The sequence below is a fragment of the Stigmatopora nigra genome, chromosome 18, assembly GCF_051989575.1.
Source record: "Stigmatopora nigra isolate UIUO_SnigA chromosome 18, RoL_Snig_1.1, whole genome shotgun sequence".
NCBI lineage: Eukaryota > Metazoa > Chordata > Actinopteri > Syngnathiformes > Syngnathidae > Stigmatopora > Stigmatopora nigra.
The window spans coordinates 8,640,278-8,660,492 of NC_135525.1; the positions used below are offsets into that span (position 1 = coordinate 8,640,278).

Consider the following 20,215-nt stretch of genomic DNA (forward strand, 5'->3'; position numbering starts at 1 on the left):
TTAGTTAATATACCAAGTTAGATATCAAGTATAATTCGCAAAAACAAAAAGAGAAACAAGTTTGAGTGCCAAAACATGTTTATTTAAGTAACAAAAGACCAGTCTTTAAAACATCAAGCCTGCTTCCTCCATAGAGTTTTAAAACAGACCATCATAAACAGACTGGAAGGCCTCTATTACAAAAATCCATCATGTTTTCAGGTTACTCGGCAACAGTCTTCATGGGCTGAAGCTCCTGCCCAATTTTCCTGACCGCTTGCATCACATCTTCAATGTTGACATGATCTCCAAACTCCACTTCTCTGTGTTCCAGCAAAATGCCCTAAAAAAAAAAACCAAAACATAGGTAAAATCCACTTATATTCTGCAAAGCCCTTCTTTTTCTACCTGTTGATCCCGTCCAACCACAAAAACACCACCTAGCACAAAACCCTCTCCCAAGATGTTCCCCTTGAAGCCCTTTCCGAAGGCTCGGAGACCATTCCGCCACACTCCCGTACGTAGAAACGCCAGGAGGCCTAGACGTCGCTCACGTGGCCCGAAAAATCGCCGCTGTAATTTAAAAAAAAAATGAAACTCTTAGTGTGGCAAATCATCCCACTCCATCTCGAGGCAACACAAGACAAAACCACAAACAGGCTCAACATTTTTTCCTCAAAGAGACCTTTTGATCCAAGAAGATTTCCCCGTCAAAGAATGGCTGGAAGTTTTGGACCTCATTACCCACGTCTTCCTTAACCACGGCGTACAGTGGGACCCCAAGTTTGTCCAGCTGGGGTTTTAGAGAGGACAGCTCTGAAGCCTCCTGGATAAGAGTAGCACATTATTTATTTAGACTCCCTTACCTGAAGTTAGGTACCCACAAATAATTTGTCAGTGATGTGAATGAACTCTTGACCTCTCTGCACATAAATCATCCTGGTCTGCGCACCGCCATGATGACGGCGCCAGTCTTCTCCCACAAAGTCTTGGCTTGGAATGTAGTTTTCTCTGGAAAAAGTAGAGAAAAACATATACTTTTCCACTCTTTAGCTAAAAGTAAACTGTACATCTAGTGAGTTAAGGGGATTTTTTTTATTATACTGCTAGGAAGGTCTAAAGTTCTCACAAATTTGGTTCATCTTGTCTTTTTGGTGAGCATAATAACCAAAATTTCTACTTTATTTGTAGCCTCAAGGCCAAATTGATTGTTTTTTTTTGTCCTCAAGGCAAGTTCCATTAATTCCTCAAGGCTTTTTTGGGCCCTTTTGGGTCAAAGTTTGCCAGTAGAGGGCGTCTGTACTCTTCAGATGAGCTTGTCTCTGGGCTGGTGAGAAATTTAGGGAGTTAGTGTTTGTAGTTCAGATAGATATAGTTAATTTTGTATTGTGAACACAATGCATGAGTCTGTTGGACTGAAAGTGAAAGAGTTAACTGATCACAAGGGGTGAAGGAACTATGTAAGACTGGGAGGAGAAAACAAATGGAAGGAAATAAGCCCAATGAAGGTGAAAGGTAAGGGGAAGAAAATTGCAGTTTCTGTGAAAAGGGATTGAGATTAACATTCTACTCAGACTTTTTTGTGGGTGTCTATCAAAACTCACCAGCTGTCAAAGTCGTGAGCTGAGTGTCTTCCAGATGTTCGAGGGTGGCTTGGAGTGGTGTGGTGAGGAAAATATCTGTCAAGATGTTGAGAACGCGAGCCACCAGATCGCCAGCAGCTGATACGGCTCGCAACACCAACGCCATTGTGATCGATCGTGCTGGTTTACCCCGTTTGACGGCCACTTTTTCCTCTTCTGCCAGTTTAAGACATCTCCCAGACGCTTTGTACGAGCCCCCTCGTGATTTCACCAATGACAGCTTTCGCCTTGATCGAGATCAGCCGCGACTGGACGGGGACGTCATAAAACGGTCAGTATGCGCCGTGCCACGCCCCCCTCGCTCATTACAAAACTTATCATTTCAAAGGATCACTAACTCCACTTTTGCACTTTGTGTGTCGACTTAAAAAATAGCTTTCCAATGCAATTTCGTAAATGTTTTTGAGCCTATTTATGTCCAGTTTTTTGGTTGTTTAAGTACAAAAGAACAACAATGACTTAAGGGACAACATATTGGTCTATACTTATCCAAAGTTACTTGAGTATAAAAAGTAGTAAAAGAATAATAATAGCAACACATGTATACTATTACACCTTTTTTAAGCAATATTTTGTACATGTTTACATACAAGATCAATTCAAATATGCCTTAACATAGCCAAATGATAACACATAGAAATTGGACCAATACAAGTACACAATGTTTATTTGTCTTTAATTCCGGCAAACATGTAATGATGAGTTTCAGATAGTTTATGGAGCATCACGTCATGATTTGATTATTATTCAGCTGGCTCTTCCGCCTGTAAAGCCACACAAAAAAACATATAAAAGATTATGAATGAATCAATTTGGCAAAAATATATAACTTGCACTAAGTATATGCAAACACTTTAGATGACCTATCAGCTTGAGCTGTGGTGTCACCACACAGTGTTGGCAAAAAACATTGGCCAACCATTTAAGATCACCAACCTCTTCCTGGTCTTGAGCCGGAGGGGAACTTGGATCAGGCCCCTCTGCTTCATTGTTTTCCAACGGGGTGTCAGTTGGCATGACTTGGTCCGACTCAGCATTCTCAGATGGAGTCGTTTCTGACTGGGGTGCCTCACCCTGTGTGGCTTCCAACTGTGGCTCCTCCTGTGCTGACGCAGGCTGTGAGGTATCGACTTGTGCAGATTCAACTCGGGCAGACTCGCTCTTGATCTCTGTAGGCTCTGCCGTTGAGGAAACCACCGCTGTCGGCAAAGTCGCATCTAGTTTGGATTGTACCTGGGAGGCCTCACCTTGGGAGCCTTCAACCTGCGTAGACAGCTCTAATGTGGACAGAGAATGTACAGACTGGGCCAAAGAACAGTCAACACTTTTGAAATTGACAAGAGAGACCTCAGGTGAACAAGAATCTGTCAGTGGAACGTTATCTTGGGCAGACAGTTCTGGTGTGGGTATTGAATGTGAAGATTTGACGTGTTGAGAGTCACGTTCAAATTTGATGTGAATGTTCTCCGCAGGAGAAGACTGTGGTTCTGCTGACTCCTCTTGTGCAGACTCAGAAGTAGCGGTCTCAGACTCAGCTAGGTCCACTGGTGTAGATTCCACTGGAGCAGACTCAGCATAAGAGCTCTCAGCTTTTATAGATTCAATGTAGGAGTGTGAGGAATCCACCTGCGCAGGATCTACAAGACTAGACTCAGACTCCTGGAACTGCGCTTGCAAGGTATCACCCTTTACAAATTCAATCTGGGAGGGATTATCCTGGGATGTATCAGCCTGTGTGACTTCCACCATAGTGGAATCCAACTGTCCACTCTGTGGGAGGAGGGCCTCAACTTTTGAGGACTCCAGCGGCGCAGACTCAGATATAGCAGCCTCAGACTCACTATGGTATGCTGGTGTAGAATCCATTAATGCAGACATGGGCTGAGTGGTCTCAATTTGCGGAGGATCAAGATGCAGGGCCTTAATCTTGGAGGTCTCGGACTCCATCTGGACAGATTCAGCCTGTGCGGAATCTGCCAATGTGGACTCAATTTGTTTGGAGCAATTCTGGGAGGTCTCAACTTGAACAGATTCAATATGGGAGGCCTTAGATTCCTCAGGCTGCACTGACTCCACAGAGGATTCTTCCTGCATTTCAGATTGTGCTAAAATGTCTGGCGTGGACCCCAATTGCATATCATGTGCTATTGAGCTTTCAATTTCTGTGGATTTTACTTCAGATGTCTCGGCCTGAAAGGATTCGGTCAGAGTAGCTGTGGCTTGGAAGCCCTCAGCTTTCAAAAACCCGGCCTGAGACTGTGTCTGAGGTGTCTCAACTTGCATAGATTGGACAGCCTCAGCATGAGAAAACTCTACTTCTGTGGACTGCACAGACTCGGCCTCCATTACCTTTACCATCTCAGACTCTGCATGCAGGGCATCGATCTGTGAGAACTGCCCAGGTTCTTGTAAAGACTTATCTTGTGCAGATTTCATTTGTTCAGGCTCAGGCTCATTATTTGTGGACTCCATCTGTAAAGAGGTCCCAGCCAGAGCGCTTCCATCCTGATAGACCTCAGCTTGCGATGACTCAACCATGGCAGATTCAGTCTGGGAAGCCTCGACGTGTGCATCCTTCTGGTGAAAGGGTATTAGGAGAAGTCTGTGAGTCATAGATTAGCCAAACAATCACTCAATTTAACTTCTCTCAGCTGACTTTGCTCTATCTCTTGAAACACACATCGTGCTTCTGGCCTGAGCTGTGCCCTCCACTTGACTGAATTAGAAAAAAAATTCAGCGATAGCAATTCCGTCACCTTCTCTTCGTCTTGAAATTCAGGCAGCAGATGGCTCTTTTGCCTTTGTAACTCCGGTTGTTGGTCTGCATGGCTGGAAGCGGTGTCATTAGCTTCAGGGGTTGAACCCACATTGAGATCCTATAGTTTATTTAGGGAAGAGAACGCCATGACGTAATCACAATAGCGACATAGACAAATGATGCTGTTTTGTCATGCTCTCCTTCTCCCAAAACAAACAATCCCATCACCTTCCTTTGCGGGTTTTCCACTTTGGATTCATCTTTCAGGCCAGCATCAGACCCTGGAGAGACAACCGAGGCATCTGGAGTGCTTACGTTATCAGATGTTTCCACCTGGTAGACACATGAACACGTGTCTCTTCTCGATGGATCCCCAAGAGCAAAGCAGCTATATAAAGCTCTAGCTTTCTTACCCCATGCATTTAGCTAACTCTAGGACAGCAGACTGCACTCTATGCATGCACATGCAAAAGCCGCACCACGCACAGATAGCCATTTTGGAGAAACCACCACCAGACAGCTTTTGGATTCTTTTTCACCTGGTGATCGTTCGCCAACCGTCCACTTTCGTGCTGGTCTGTAACCTGTTGGGTTTGTGGCTCAGAGGGTTCCGTCTCAGGCACCTGGGCAGAACCCGGCATGTCTCCCACCAGTTCGCCAACTTCTGCAGGCTCCGTTTCAGTGAGCTGTTAAAGTGCTGAGTGTCAAGTCTCCTTCAGACATACAACAACCTGACTTTCTGATTCTTTGCCTCAAACTGTGCCTGTTCTTCACTTTATCTTCCTCTCAACTGTTGGTTGAACTTGTTGCCTTCTAATTGCTGACTGAACTCTGTAATATGACTATATCAGACAGCAAAGTACAAATCAGAGCAGAAGATAGTCAAGTACTTTTTCAGTAGGATCCTTAGGGTCGTTCTCAGCCGGGCCTTTGTCTCGGGCATTTCGTTCCTTTTCCACCAGTGCCAACCGTGCTTGTTTCTATAAGAATCAGGAATTCACACATTAGAATAACAGAGACCAGAACTATTTAATTTAAATACTAAATACGACTGAAATAACACTATCACCTGTAAGTACAATTTTCAATCTTGAGGATAACTGTAACTTATTCTGTTGCCATAACATTTTAATATTCAATTTCACAGTACTAGTAATTTGCTTTTGTCTAAAAGAATTATGCATACCAACAGAGTTAACTAACCACTGATTTTAAATTTAAATTTCTATTACCATATACAAAATGTGATAAGGAAAAAACACAATTCATTGCCACCTATTCCAAGGCACATTGGGTAATAGCTCGACCTACTGGTGATGTAGAGAAACTAGTTTAAAAAAAAAGATCACCTTTGCTTCATATTCAACATTAGCGTTGAATTTGAACAGCCAATGGGCCAAAAACTGAATGGGGTCCATAGGACGCTGCTCAACCACCTCAGCAAGACCCTCTGCTAGACATGATCCCAGATGTGTCTTCACGTACTCGGAATCCATATTGCCAATCTGTTAAATATGTTTAAAAGCAATATTTCATTATATTTCTATAAAACAGTAATACAAATTATAATCCCAGCTCTGTAATCACTTACAAAACAATGTATATTTGCACCGGGTACCTGAAATTTTATAAGGGGTCATTAATTTGGGTCAATAGACACAAAATACTTGACTTTATAGATATTATTTAAAAAAATGTTCACTAAGAATTTATCCAAGTATTAGTAAAAAACGACAAGGTACAGAATGAAAATGAGAGGAAAAAAACAAACCTGTTGCCAAGCACATCGAAGCTTTCAGATATGTTTGCTTGTTTCTATGGTAACAGTGTCCCTTTCTTAGCTTTCCGCAGACCAATAGTTCCCACTCAATCTAAAGAAATAATAATTGTAATGATCTTTAAAAAATGTCATCTAACCAAAATACCAGATTATGACTCAAATCTAGGAGTCACTTAGTGATTAAAATGATAATATTTTCATTATTCCAATTAATTCTATTTTACTTTTTACAACCTTTTGTATTTTGTTCTTCTAGTTGAGTTCAGATTTTTAATACTATCATTTAAAGCAATTGCAATAGTTAAAAAGGTTGAATAAGAAGATAAAAACATCATAAAGTTATTCTAATGATGTTTTATGTTATATTGTTTAGTTGATTTCAACAATCCCCTTAAATTATTGTCTACATCTGTTATTACTTGTATGTGAAATATGCATATCATAAATTATATCAAGGGTCAAGTTTGATTTAATTGCACAAAAGTCCACTGAAATTGATCCTAATTTTTATCATAAAAATCAATACTTTATCACTGTGTCAAAATCACCTTACAACTTATATATATATTTTAATGAGAAATGCAATCAATTGTTTGGTGAGCCTTGTAGAATGCAACCAAAAATGTGAGAATTAAAGGTGACTTCCATTTTTTTTGTCCAGGTTCCTACTTGAGGTGCTTCATGAGCTCCTCCAGTTTCATTCAGCATGTCGTGGTGCGTCAGCAGCAGCAGCAAGTGCCCACCAGAGACACATTAAACCAGTACTGCCGCTGCCGACTGGGCTTTCAGGAAATACAAGCAAGTGCCTTCTCATTGCTCAGAACGACTGCCACGGTAGAATTTATTCTCCTTCTTTTTCTCAAGACTGCATTTGGTGGGATTCTTTGCTCTTCAGTGCCAGGTTTGACCTTCTACCTTTCACACCCGTTCTCCCTTTTTTACATAACTCTAATTTCTTTGCAAGCTGCATGTTTGCTGGCTTTTTAAAGTAGAAATATGAAGTTTATGTGACATTGCCTGCATCTATTTTAGGGCCAGGTTCACCTTTTAGGTGAATGAGTTGACAGGGTCATTTTTAATCAAAATCAAAATATGAAGATGATAGGTGTTTGGGTCCTCAGTAGCTGTTATTGGACTTGAATTAAAGTTATAATTAGAGCACATTTAGTCTAATAATAAACTGATCTGTAATTGAGCTTGAGGTCAGATTTAGAATGGGAAGAGTTGAGGATTCTCTGTCGTGGTTTTGCATATGTCCCATTATTGTGGATCTTTTTGCTACATGGTTAACCCTCACTATGCTTGGAGGTTAAGTGCAATGGGTCTGCAGATAAATCCGCCAGGTTTGACTATAGAAACTCCATCCCAAAAGCTTTGGAATCGTTTTTTTTCTTCCATAAAGTTGCTACTTCTCTCTTTGGACAGCATGGGTGTGGGTTTCTTACACTGAGCAGAGCCACAGGGAAATGAAAAGGTGATGTGAGGTTAAAGTTTTGCGTCAATACCATCGCTTGGATACAGATTCTGAGTTCCTGACTCTCTCTTATCGGCCAATCCCTTAACATTTAACAGACTGACATCACATTTTGAAAAATGCAATGTTCTTTTTAAGACACTGCGACCTCAGAAGTCTGTTGTCCTTTTAGTTAAGTGCAGAACCCATAGTTATTCTTCCTTTTTAGAACTACCATACATAAGAAATAGACATCCGTTTTAGTAAGAGCAATTCCAATATAATATGGTCTTCTAAAATAGCCTAACCAGTTGGAGTGATCAAAGTTTCAAAGTTTGTCAGCTTTTTTATCTCCCTGAGCTGGATTTCTCCGCACCTTGGCGTCATTCAGTTTCAAATGTCAACGGCTTGGTCTTTTGAAAGTGCCACTTCATCGGGCTGTCATCTTAGGAAACACCACTTAGGTTGTATTGCATGAATGCAGACACCGCTATGCACCCTGTGCTTCCGTCACAGTCTATAAATCACAAGACCGCCCCATATGTCTGCGAAGCCGCGGGTCGACTTATCTGGGGTCTTCACAACTCGCTAGGGTATGCAGTCCCCGGTCTCAGAAGCAGCTGGCTTCTCGGCGGTAGTGGTACCATGAGTGTACACATATTTCCAGAGACATCAGACCCAGAAGGACCCATGTGGCCAATTGTGACCATGTAACAGACAAGTTGTGGTTTCCCAGTGCTAAGCTAGGAATTAGTGGGTCAAAAACACACCATTGCTCCCTATAGACTTTGTAATACAAACTTAATTGGAGCTTGACAAGGCGTTAATGCCAGTGGCGTGATTTGACCCCGTGAGAACAGAGAAAGCAAGTGTTATTATATTATACTGTACTGTATAATTCTGATATTTAAGTCTTATGAAACATACATGGTTGGAACATTTAGAGAAGCTGTTGTGAAAGGATTGGGGATATTTGGAGGTGGGAACCAGAGGTGTACAGGTTACTGCATCCATCCCTCTGCCAGAATGTCAAAGGTGACATGGTCTTTACTTACGGGAGATGTGTTATATATACTGTGGCAGGAGGACAGCAGAAATCTAACGTTACTGTGCTCTTCTTCGGATGTGTACACGTTGCATTTAGGGGGATTTCTGAGTCGGGTTTATGAGGAGTCATATCTACTAACAACTAGATCGAGTTTTGATTTAGATCACAGTTTGAATTTAGTAGAAACAATTGCAATAAATGCACATTTGAACTGTATAGTAATATATCACCATAGGGATTTATTGTCACACACTCAGTGTTTTTGACATATTCAAAGTCCAAATCTCACTCTACATTGTTGAAAACTCACCTATTCACTTTTTTTTTTACCAAATCACTATCATTTTTTTTATCCTCTGTCTGAATCTTGTTGCAAATGAAAAATCTGACATAAGAATCATTCTTTATTAGATACCATTTCTTCTTTCAACCATACCTGCCATAAATAGTGTCCCACTTATTTCAATAGGGTAAGTTAGTTTGCAAGTATTCTGAATGTTCATTTCAAGTTGTTGCAGGTTGTGCATAAAATATTAATATAAGTCAAGATTGACTCTCAGACTTTCCCATAAGAGAAGTATGTGAACCTGGATGGGGGTCATGGCGGTTGGTGGCCGATCAGGTGTCTCTTAGCCACATGGCTCACAAAGTGCACTCGAGGGTGCAGAAGCTCAGTTGTGTTTCGACCCCCGCCTAGTCAGCCCAGCTGGACGAACTTTGGTTTATCGGCAAGAGATGGAATGAGCGCCGTCATTTGGCCTCTGTAACACGACGCCTTATCTTGACAACCGCAAGCAGCTGGGCAGCCACTGAATGTGGAAATGCATCCTTACTTTGTTATTGCCCTCTCGCCACTTATGTGTGTTTGTATGTTGGACACTATCCATAAATGTGTGGGTGACACTAACAGGGAAAGTTGGTGTTGCAAAAATGATCAATATTTAGTGACTTTTAAGACTGTTCTGGTCATTCAAAAAGTAACTCAACTATAAACTGATGTAAAAGTGATGTAATGAAAAAGTGATTATGTCTCCCACCCTGCAGCTTCCCCTTAGGGTGACCCCTCAGTGGTAGTAACCCTTCGCAATGCCAAGATGGCAGCCCTGCTCCCTCCCCCTGGCGCCGACGCCTTCCGCCTCTTCACTCGGGAATCGCTGGCGGAGATCGAGAGGCTCCAAGCGGAAAGGCAACGAAAGAAGTCGGCCCGAGTAGACGGCCATGAGGAGGCTGAGGTGGACGAGCAGAAGGTGACGGTCCCTAACGCTAACTTGGAAGCGGGCAAGAATGTGCCATGGATTTACGGAGACCCTCAGGATGGGATGATTAACACTCCGCTGGAGGACTTGGACCCCTTCTACAAGGGTCAGAAGGTCAGTAGATCAACAGAGTAAGGGTAAGACCATAGATTGATATGGGATACTTTGTATTCCAATTGCAACAGTACTAAATTATTTTTCCAATTTGTTATACTTTGTTTTTCTCTTTAACGCTTGGATCCTACAACATTGTAGATTGATTATCTGACCCAATGTATTGGTAAATATTAAATGTATGTTTTCCAGACGTTCATCGTGATCAGCAAAAGCAACACGATTTATCGGTTCAACGCAGAATCGGCGTGTTATCTCCTGACCCCGTTCAGCTGCGTGAGAAGAGGAGCCATCAAAATCCTTATACATTCATATCCTAACATTGCATTTTTTCATTTTGGTAGCCTGGCCAATCTCATACTTTTTTGTCCTTAACGACCACTCAAATTATTCAGTATGTTCATCATGATCACTATTCTGTCCAATTGCGTTTTCATGACGATGAGCAACCCGCCGGCGTGGAGTAAAAATGTTGAGTGAGTATACAATGTATATATGCTCTTGTTGGTTTACCATTGACGCTTTTCATGTCCGCAGGTACGCTTTTACAGGGATTTACACCTTTGAGGCCACTGTCAAAGTCTTGTCGAGAGGCTTCTGTATCGGCTCATTTACATTCCTTCGAGATCCCTGGAACTGGTTGGATTTCATGGTCATCAGCATGGCGTAAGAGACACATTCTTTACCAAATTATTGCTTGCTATTGATGGAAGGTGGTGCAATATGTTCCTAAAACCCTCCATTAAAAATCTCCTCTCTTGTCTCACCACAGATACATCACTGAATTTGTCGACCTTGGTAACGTATCTGCCCTCAGGACCTTCCGAGTACTTCGAGCCTTGAAAACCATCACTGTCATTCCAGGTATTACTCTTATTTCATTAGTACTACGATAAATGGTTATGGTTATTCTTGCACTAAATATTTGATCAAGTTAATGGTTAAAAAGGGCAATTTTTCCATTTTCCGTTGCACCAGAATGGCTCTTAACTACTAGTTTTGTCCCGCCAGGTCTAAAAACTATCGTGGGTGCACTAATCCAGTCAGTCAAGAAAATGGGAGACGTGATGGTCTTAACGGTCTTCGCTTTGGCTGTATTCGCCTTGGTCGGTTTGCAACTTTTCATGGGCACCCTACGACACAAGTGCATTCGCTGGCCGATTCAGGGCAACGACACGGAAAATTTGTTTGACATCACCGAGGCACCGCTGGCGTACAATGACACGCTTGGTGTCAACGGTAGCGACTTTTCCAATGGCACCTTTGATTTCGCAGAGTACATCGAAAACACCCGTACGTTGCTGCTAGCTTTTCTTATTCAGCTTCTGTGTGAGTACATTTTAAGCATTCTGGGTTGTTTTTGTTCAGAGAACTACTACTTTTTGGAAGGCAGCAAAGATCCTCTTGTATGCGGGAACAGTTCTGATGCTGGGTATGACATTGTGCTTATTTCTTCATCTTAAGAGCTTTGAGATGAGGTCTTACCTTTGCTTTGACTTCCATTAATTTTTTTTCAGAGTGTGTCCTGAAGGCTTCATGTGCATGAAGGCCGGTGGGAACCCAAACTACGGTTACACCAGCTTTGACTCATTCGGCTGGGCCTTCCTGGCACTCTTCAGACTCATGACCCAGGACTACTGGGAAAACCTCTTCCAGATGGTTAGAATTACTGAAGTCTATACTCCTGTCTCCCAAAGGGAATGCCTTCTTAGATCTTGTGGCTTCTCATTTGTCTCGAATACAGATCCTGCGGACGGCGGGGAAAACCTACATGCTTTTCTTTGTGGTGGTGATCTTCTTGGGCTCCTTCTACCTCATCAACCTCATCCTGGCGGTGGTGGCTATGGCATACGATGAGCAGAACCAGGCCACGCATCGTGAAGCTAAGGAGAAAGAGGAGGAGTTCCAGCGCATTCTGGAACAACTCAAGAATCCTGAGCAGGTGCACTCTTCATCATTTTGTTATATTTGAGCTTTAAGTCATTTTGTTTATCCTAGTTTCTTTGACCTGGCAGGCTCACCGGTCTGCTAGTGTAGATTCTGTGAACAGCAACCAGGCCCATAGTCATCACTCAGCCTCCGAGCTGAGTCCGGATCGAGACCAAGACGTCAGGGATTGTAACGGCAAAATGGTCCCGAGCCTCCTGGTGCAATCGCCTACCTTGGACGAGGTCAGACTCTGGTTTTTCCGTTTAAAATCCATGTATCTGACTCCACATCACGGATTATCTCTCAACAGTCTGCTGTTGAGAAAGAGCTCCATGAGACGTCTCCAGGCATGCTAAACCCAGATGAACTTCAATCGGATGAGCAGAAGCAGAGATCCTCTAGCGTCATGGAAGGTACCTCAGTTCCATTGGCGTCGGATGGGTGTTAAGCCAGTTAAAGTTCATGGCGGAGTGGGCTTATATCAATACTGCGCTGAGCTAATGGTTGCATTAACGCGCTTTTGTAAGGGTCTCTGTCAACATTGAAGCATTGCCAAGATGCACTCTTTCAAATTTGGAGAATTAAGTAATCGCACGTGACTAAAGCCTTGAGGCTTTCCAACTGTTGTTGTCGCCTTGGTGACAACAGCCCACACCAATTATAGATGAGCTTTTATAGCACTGCTGTTTGTGGGTATATTACATTTTTAAATATTAACATAGCTCTTCCTTTGTCCAGTATTGCATATGATACTATTTTCGGAATATTCTACTCTTCACTGTAGAAAATAAGTTCACTTTTAAGATGGCCTTGTTTTTTCTGGCACCTTGACATAAGAAGCGTGTAAATTTGAAACATGTGACTGTGTCCAGAGTTGGAGGACGCTCAAAGGCCTTGTCCGCCGGGCTGGTACAAGTTTGCCAACATTTTCCTGAAGTGGAACTGCTGCAGCCCATGGATGATCCTTAAAAAGTGGTTGTATGTGATTGTGATGGACCCCTTTTTTGATATGGCCATCACAATTTGCATTGTCCTCAACACACTCTTCATGGCTATGGAACACTACCCCATGACCCCAGAGTTTGACCACATGCTGTCCGTGGGCAACCTGGTGAGTGGGGGGACATTTTAAGGACCCTCTTGACGTAATGGGGTACTGAACTCAAGCCAAGAATTCTTAACGTCACTTGTCATGTACCATTTTGAAGTCCTCTAAACCTATTGTGCTTAATTCTTTACATTTTTTAGGTTTTCACTGGGATCTTCACAGCTGAGATGGTCTTAAAGCTCATTGCTATGGATCCATTTTACTACTTCCAAGTGGGATGGAATATTTTTGACAGCATTATTGTCACGCTCAGCTTGGCGGAATTGGGTCTGGCCAATGTCCAGGGACTGTCGGTATTGCGTTCCTTCCGTCTGGTAAGCGCATCTCATTCGCTAAGTTTTCCTTGGATCCAATAATAATTTCCTTTTGTCTTTCTGAGGTAGCTTCGTGTCTTCAAGCTGGCCAAGTCCTGGCCCACACTCAACATGCTGATTAAAATCATCGGGAATTCGGTGGGCGCTTTGGGCAATCTAACGCTGGTGTTGGCTATCATCGTCTTCATCTTTGCCGTGGTGGGCATGCAGTTGTTCGGAAAGAACTACAAGGACTGTGTTTGCAAGATCTCTGAAGACTGTGAACTGCCGCGTTGGCACATGAACGATTTTTTCCATTCTTTCCTCATCGTTTTCCGAATTCTGTGTGGCGAGTGGATTGAGACCATGTGGGACTGTATGGAGGTTTCAGGTGCTGCTATGTGCCTGATTGTCTTTATGATGGTCATGGTCATTGGAAATCTTGTGGTGAGTCAAATAGATAGTTCTTAAAGTAGAAACCAACATTTTGACTTTTGCTTTAATTTAGAGAATTTTAATTGGTTTACAGTTTAGATTTTTTAACTTTCAGAGACAGTTCAAAAGTTGGCGCTTGAGACCTTCAACTGTTTATAGAAAAACTGACTAATTTTACTCAGTAAAACACACTACTAGCAATTATTATTGTTCTTTTATTGAGCCTAGAGTGTCAGTGCCTTTGGGGAAGCAGATCTTGACGTTGTACTAAGTAATGTTCTCTTTTGAATTCCCTTAATGCAAGATGACCGCAAATTGATGGGCAATATTTCATGGCGAGCACGCACAAAATTTCCTGGTAGGTTATTCATAGAAATGAAAAGGAAATGGCTCATCAGTAGGGAAGCTGAAAAGCGCCAAGTGCCAAGTGCCAAAATTCTCCAGATGATCGCACCCCCCTTGAGTCACCATCCCATAGACCTCGAACAAGCACAAACTCACTACACATGCAAACCCTCTCAAAACAAAGAAAATAACAACCAGTACACTTCTATTTAAATCCAACAACTTAAGAGCAAATGCTGGTATTGACCTTGAGTATGTGTAAAGATCTAACTCAGGTCGGCGTACTGCCATCACGGCAACAAACGCCAACAGCTGCTGAGAGTGTGTGAAGGCGTAATCGGAGACGGCATATTCAGCTGTAATTGATGAGCGTTTCAGGTCGTGTGCTGATCATGTTGCTTAATCCAAGATTTAATACGTATGAAGGGGAAGTACGGCACTCTTGAACAGAACGTGTTTAGCAAGCGTTTTCAATTCAAGGTTAACTCATTGGCTACCAAACAGCAGGACACACACATGCCCTTCTTTTAAGCGCCACAGAATATTATTCTATTGTGAGCAGTTTATAGTAATGGTAACTTCAAGAGCTTAATGTTATAACATGCCTATGGGGCTACTAGTTTTACACCGAAATGAGTATTAGTATGATACTGATACACCATTTATTTTCCCTTTTCTGCTCTCAGGTTTTGAACCTTTTCCTGGCACTGCTCCTCAGCTCCTTCAGTGGCGACAACCTGTCCACAGGAGATGATGATGGCGAGCTGAACAACCTCCAGATCGCCGTCGGCAGGATTACACGAGGCATCGACTGGCTCAAGTCGGCTGCCGCCGATGTGCCTCGAAGGATACTGGACCGAAAATTCAAGGCCACGGCGGACGCCAGCGCCGAGGTGGTGGAGATGAACGATTTGGACGCTGGCGGGGATGTCAAAAGGAACTCAAACTATTTAGCTGGACGGACTTCAGGCACCGTTTTGGAAGGAGAACTTGCTCTCCAAGTGCCCCTCGCACAGGGAGAGTCCGACTATGAAAACATGGATGACGAGGACTACGATTCGAATATCTCCACGTGTGGAGATAACACTCATGACAGCGTAAGACTGTCATAATCGCCACTGACCTAAGAGAAACTGTACTACCACCTAATTGATACATTTATGTTCTCTAGAAAAGCCTAGAAGACGAGATAGGCCATATAAAAGAAGTCAAAGTGAGTAGCTGTCTTCAGAAAATGAATGTTCTCTTGTGTTTTTTAAGAAATGCTTCTGCTTTTTCCGAGCAGCTGATGGGCGTGCCCTCTGATGACAATGACCCTTCGCTGTGTAGTACAGCGGACTATCAGCCATCAAAGCCTGAACCGGTTGAAGAGGAGGAGGAAGAGCCAGAGCCAATTGAGCCAGAAGCCTGCTTCACTGAAAGTAGGAATATGGTGACAATTTGTGGTTTCTAGTACTTGTTGTGTGAATGCTACATAGAAAATGACTACCCAAAACCTAACATGGGCTCTGTAACCATCAGACTGTGTGCGGCGATGGCCCTGCCTCACCGTGGACGTCAACACAATCAGGGGAAAGCAATGGTGGACGCTTCGCAGGACCTGCTTTGCTATTGTTGAACATGACTGGTTTGAAACTTTCATCATCTTCATGATCCTACTAAGCAGCGGCGCCCTGGTGAACAATTGGAACAAATATAAAATGGGGTTGTGGTCAAATATTCATTAAGTCTTGCGCTCTTGCGCAGGCTTTTGAAGATGTCTACCTGGAAAGGCGGAGAATCGTTAAAATCATCCTGGAGTACGCCGATAAAGTCTTTACCTTTGTCTTTGTCGTGGAAATGTTGCTGAAATGGACGGCGTACGGCTTTAAGACTTACTTCACTAACGCCTGGTGTTGGTTGGACTTTTTCATCGTTGACGTAAGTTCAACCAAGTCACATCGGGTCGTTAGCAGATTCCGAATTGTCCGTTCTCGCCGCAGATTTCTTTGATTAGTTTGGTGGCCAACTGGATGGGTTTCTCCGAGCTGGGTCCCATCAAATCTCTGCGAACTCTCAGGGCGCTGAGGCCTCTACGCGCCCTTTCCAGATTTGAAGGCATGAGGGTAAGTGCCAGTCGGGAATTGCAATGACGTTGAATGGCTGTTTTGGAATTAAACCCAAATTTTCAGTTCTCACAGACTCACAAATGACAGCCAGCTTTAACTACCTTGACTAAACCACTGCATGTGTCATGGTTGTTTTGATACGTTTGCCGTTTTTCTCAGCTTGCATGTTTTTCTCCACGTGGGATTCCAGACAGGTAATAAAACAATCAATCTAAAGTAAACAATTGCCTTTAGTTTGGATGCTCACACCCTGAACTTCTTCCTACCAGGTGGTGGTCAACGCGCTAGTTGGCGCCATCCCATCCATCTTCAACGTTCTCCTGGTTTGCCTCATCTTCTGGCTCATCTTCAGCATCATGGGTGTCACCATGTTTGCCGGCAAGTTTTACCGCTGCATCAACACCACGACGGGCGAGCTCTTTCCCGTGGCGGAAATCAACAACCGTAGCGAGTGCCTAGCCCTGCAGGAGGACACGGGCGAGGCCCGTTGGGTCAATGTCAAGGTCAACTATGACAATGTAGGGCTGGGCTACTTGTCGTTACTTCAAGTGGTAGGTTGGCTTTGACTCTTAACTTGACTTGCCTTCATTCAAAAAGAAAAAATCATTTTCTGATACCTTTTCAGGCAACTTTTAAAGGTTGGATGGACATCATGTATGCTGCTGTCGACTCAAGAGAGGTATACAATGATCCTCTTAATTCACCCCAGTTTGGACTAGAGTGAAAATTTCCAGTGATGGATTCTTCTTATGAACACAATGCATTTAATCTCAGGTGGAAGAGCAGCCTTCTTACGAAATCAACCTTTATATGTACATCTACTTTGTCATCTTCATTATTTTCGGCTCCTTCTTCACCCTCAACCTTTTCATTGGTGTTATCATTGACAACTTCAACCAGCAGAAGAAAAAGATGAGTGTTTTTGCATGATCTTTAGTCACATTTCCATAAATAGCGGGGAATACTAATGATATTTGCCACTGCACTTAGGAGACAAGGACATCTTCATGACGGAAGAACAGAAGAAGTACTACGAAGCCATGAAAAAACTTGGTTCCAAAAAGCCGCAGAAGCCAATTCCACGTCCCACAGTAAGATCTTTATGATTATTATTTCAAAATTAGACCTTAAAGAGGACATGCAATGTGAAAAAAAAGGATTGTAAACGTTGCAGAACTTCCTCCAAGGACTGGTGTTTGACTTCATCAGCCAGCAGTTCTTTGACATCTTCATCATGGTGCTCATCTGCCTCAACATGGTGACCATGATGGTGGAGACGGACAACCAGAGCGTCGAAAAGGAAGACTTCCTTTTCAAAGTCAACCTGGCCTTTATTGCTGTTTTCACCACGGAGTGCTTACTAAAGCTCTTTGCTTTGCGCCAATACTTTTTCACCAACGGCTGGAACATATTTGACTTCATCGTGGTCATCCTCTCCATCGCCGGTGAGTAACTAGCTCACCATGCCAGTTTCCCCCTTTAAATCTCCAACATCTTCTTCAACAGGCACGATGCTATCCGACGTAATCGAGAAGTACTTTGTATCGCCAACCCTCTTCCGTGTAATCCGCCTGGCCAGGATTGGTCGCATTCTGCGTCTAATAAAAGGCGCCAAAGGCATCCGGACACTCCTCTTCGCCCTGATGATGTCACTACCCGCCCTGTTCAACATCGGTTTACTCCTCTTCCTCATCATGTTCATCTTCTCCATTTTCGGCATGTCCAACTTCGCCTACGTCAAAAAGGAGGCCGGTGTCGACGATATCTTCAACTTTGAGACGTTTGGCGGGAGCATTATTTGCCTCTTCCAGATCACAACATCGGCCGGTTGGGATGGGCTGCTTCTCCCCATGCTTAACAGGGAGCCCCCCGACTGTGACCCCAATTTTGAGAACCCCGGCACGGACGTCAAAGGCAATTGTGGCAGTCCAGGTTTGGGCATGGTGTTCTTTACCAGCTACATCATCATTTCCTTTCTAGTCGTTGTCAACATGTACATCGCCATCATTTTGGAGAACTTCAACGTGGCGCAGGAGGAAAGCGGTGACGCCCTTTGCGAGGAAGACTTTGAGATGTTTAATGAAACATGGGAGAAATTCGACAAGGACAGCACCATGTTTATCGAGTACGCCCGCCTCTCGGATTTCTGCGACGCGCTACAAGAACCGTTGAGGGTCGCCAAACCCAACCGTCTTCGCCTAATTCAAATGGACCTTCCATTGGTGATCGGCGACCGCATCCACTGCTTGGACGTCTTAATGGCCGTCACCGAGATGGTCCTGGGAGACACTTTGGAAATGGCGGCCATGCGGGAGAGCATCAAGACTAAGTTCCTTCAGAGCAACCCGACTTCGGACTCTTTTGCGCCTATCACCACCACCGTACGCCACAAGGAGGAGGAAATTGCCGCCCTCGTCATTCAGCGGGCTTATCGGAGCCACTTGCTACGACGAGGACTGCGCCATGCCGCTTTCTTGCATCGAGCTAAAAATGGGGTGGCGCAGGATCAGGACATAGTAGAGAGGGAGGGACTTATTGCACGCAAAATGGAAGATCTATATGGGAAGTACTCTAACTTTGCCAAGGAGAAAACATGGAAAAATTCAGCGGCACCAGGAACACAAGGTGGTTCTGCCGCTTCTTTCGTACATTTACCTGCGGAAATCACTAAAGAGGTGGTACTTCATTCTGCACCTCAACCGAATCGAGTCCTTGGCGGTCTTCGGAAAAAACTCAAAGAGTCGCATATCTAACCAAAGCCATTTTTTTTACTTTGTAACTTTGCAGGATCTAGGGCTGCATTTTGTTGACACTTTTACCCAATCAAAAGAGCTAAATCCTTCAAGGAGGGGAAAGACAGCGCCTTTATCATGTGAATTTTGTTCAACAATCACCATAGACTTTTCATTTTCCATTTATTTTTCGGGCCTCAGAATATTAATTCTCATTATTTTGGGCCCTGAGTATCATCAACATAATAGGTAAATAAGTACTATTTATTATCCTGTTTTGCATCATTTGGGTGGGGGTATTATCGGCAATACAGATAGTATACAAAAATATAAGTCTTTCAATACTAAATTCCTGCATACTCACTTGATTTAAAGTAAATTGACATTTATTAGTGAATAAATAATTGGTGGGAGGGTGCACCCTGACCAGGGGAAGAATACATTGATTTTTTTTTAACCTCATAAACAGCGCTAGACTTCCAACCTAGTCCATTTTGGTCTTTCACAGAATGTGTTGTCTTTCCCTCTAAAACACTTTATAATGTACGCAAGAAGGATCCATGTTGCTCCTCATTAGGGGTGGCTAACATTTAGCAAGACCCACTTGAATATTGCACTGTTGCACGTTTATTTTTAGGCCCTCCAGGTCCAATTGCAGCCAATGAGGATGATGGACGTCTAAAGGAGAACATCAATCAACGCGCATGATGGATAGATGTTTTTGTCCATTTCCCCCGTTGTCGTGCCAGGAGACCTTAAAAGGGCAGCACTCATGTTTACATGTCCATATGATCTTAATCATTTTATTAATAGTTCAACTCATCAAGTCGCTTTTGGCTTCACGTGGATGCTGTTGCGGCTTTCTGAGAGTCGTTTCACTTTGTCTTAATTGAAAATGTCTTACTTTCAATATTATTGACATACACAGACATTATTGTGTCCATGCTTGGGGTGTGTGTATACTTTATATGTAATATGCCATTAAGAAAAAAACACATAAATCATGTATCGTGTTTAGTGAAGGGAATTGATTCGGCTCCCAAACGGCTCCTCTGGATATTTTGTTGTTGTTGCTTTTATCACTATTTTACCAATAATGATGTAACATTATGCACAAAAAGAAATAATAAATACTTTTTAAAAAAAGTACTACACTACTAGATTATAATACCCTTTATTTTTTCACTCTGCAGTAAACTTTAACATGCAATTTAACATTTGTTTCTTATAAATA

At 43.0% G+C, this 20,215-nt stretch overlaps 4 protein-coding genes across 5 annotated transcripts; 1 reads left to right on the forward strand and 3 right to left on the reverse strand.

Annotated features, from left to right (window-relative positions):
- Positions 1-60: 60 nt before the first annotated feature.
- LOC144211224 (peroxiredoxin-like 2A) lies at positions 61-1,874 on the reverse strand. Its single transcript, XM_077738281.1, has 5 exons — positions 1,584-1,874; positions 899-990; positions 665-805; positions 388-552; positions 61-322 (listed from the first exon to the last, which is right to left on the reverse strand). Exons 1-5 carry the CDS (start codon positions 1,726-1,728, stop codon positions 203-205), a joined length of 663 nt encoding a protein of 220 aa, XP_077594407.1. The 5' UTR covers positions 1,729-1,874; the 3' UTR covers positions 61-202.
- On the forward strand, positions 162-19,990 carry scn4aa (sodium channel, voltage-gated, type IV, alpha, a). The gene is given in 26 exon segments (XM_077738283.1): positions 162-1,893; positions 6,822-10,031; positions 10,224-10,507; positions 10,569-10,697; positions 10,804-10,895; positions 11,043-11,324; positions 11,400-11,463; positions 11,549-11,690; positions 11,776-11,973; positions 12,047-12,202; positions 12,271-12,373; positions 12,833-13,071; positions 13,209-13,382; positions 13,452-13,808; positions 14,828-15,238; positions 15,313-15,354; positions 15,427-15,562; positions 15,663-15,817; positions 15,888-16,061; positions 16,124-16,246; positions 16,519-16,800; positions 16,875-16,928; positions 17,024-17,165; positions 17,240-17,340; positions 17,424-17,694; positions 17,756-19,990. Coding segments are annotated over 25 exon segments (5,634 nt in total). The 5' UTR covers positions 162-1,893; positions 6,822-9,755; the 3' UTR covers positions 19,003-19,990.
- Positions 2,272-6,240, reverse strand: dydc2 (DPY30 domain containing 2). 2 transcript variants are annotated; one of them, XM_077739032.1, is made up of 6 exons: positions 6,152-6,236; positions 5,972-5,998; positions 5,730-5,885; positions 5,271-5,360; positions 2,559-2,885; positions 2,272-2,386 (listed from the first exon to the last, which is right to left on the reverse strand). In XM_077739032.1, exons 3-6 carry the CDS (start codon positions 5,874-5,876, stop codon positions 2,366-2,368), a joined length of 585 nt encoding a protein of 194 aa, XP_077595158.1. In that variant the 5' UTR covers positions 5,877-5,885; positions 5,972-5,998; positions 6,152-6,236; the 3' UTR covers positions 2,272-2,365. The 2 variants fall into 2 exon arrangements, with proteins under 2 accessions (XP_077595158.1, XP_077595159.1); XM_077739033.1 differs by lacking the exon at positions 5,972-5,998 and having other exon boundaries at positions 6,152-6,240.
- Positions 2,941-5,264, reverse strand: LOC144211946 (uncharacterized). Its single transcript, XM_077739526.1, has 5 exons — positions 4,794-5,264; positions 4,609-4,713; positions 4,379-4,498; positions 3,051-4,199; positions 2,941-2,946 (listed from the first exon to the last, which is right to left on the reverse strand). Exons 1-5 carry the CDS (start codon positions 4,800-4,802, stop codon positions 2,941-2,943), a joined length of 1,389 nt encoding a protein of 462 aa, XP_077595652.1. The 5' UTR covers positions 4,803-5,264.
- Positions 19,991-20,215: the final 225 nt, after the last annotated feature.

Coding starts and splice junctions, on each gene's coding strand:
- LOC144211946 (XM_077739526.1), bottom strand. Junction 4,499..4,608: donor TGGAAAACCCGCAAAGGAAG/GTGATGGGATTG, acceptor AATAAACTATAG/GATCTCAATGTGGGTTCAAC. Junction 4,200..4,378: donor AATTTCAAGACGAAGAGAAG/GTGACGGAATTG, acceptor CCCTTTCACCAG/AAGGATGCACACGTCGAGGC.
- dydc2 (XM_077739033.1), bottom strand. CDS start 5,876: ATGGATTCCGAGTACGTGAAGACACATCTGGGATCATGTCTAGCAGAG. Junction 5,361..5,729: donor ATGTTGAATATGAAGCAAAG/GTGATCTTTTTT, acceptor TGATTCTTATAG/AAACAAGCACGGTTGGCACT. Junction 2,387..2,558: donor CGGCTCAAGACCAGGAAGAG/GTTGGTGATCTT, acceptor GTGGCTTTACAG/GCGGAAGAGCCAGCTGAATA.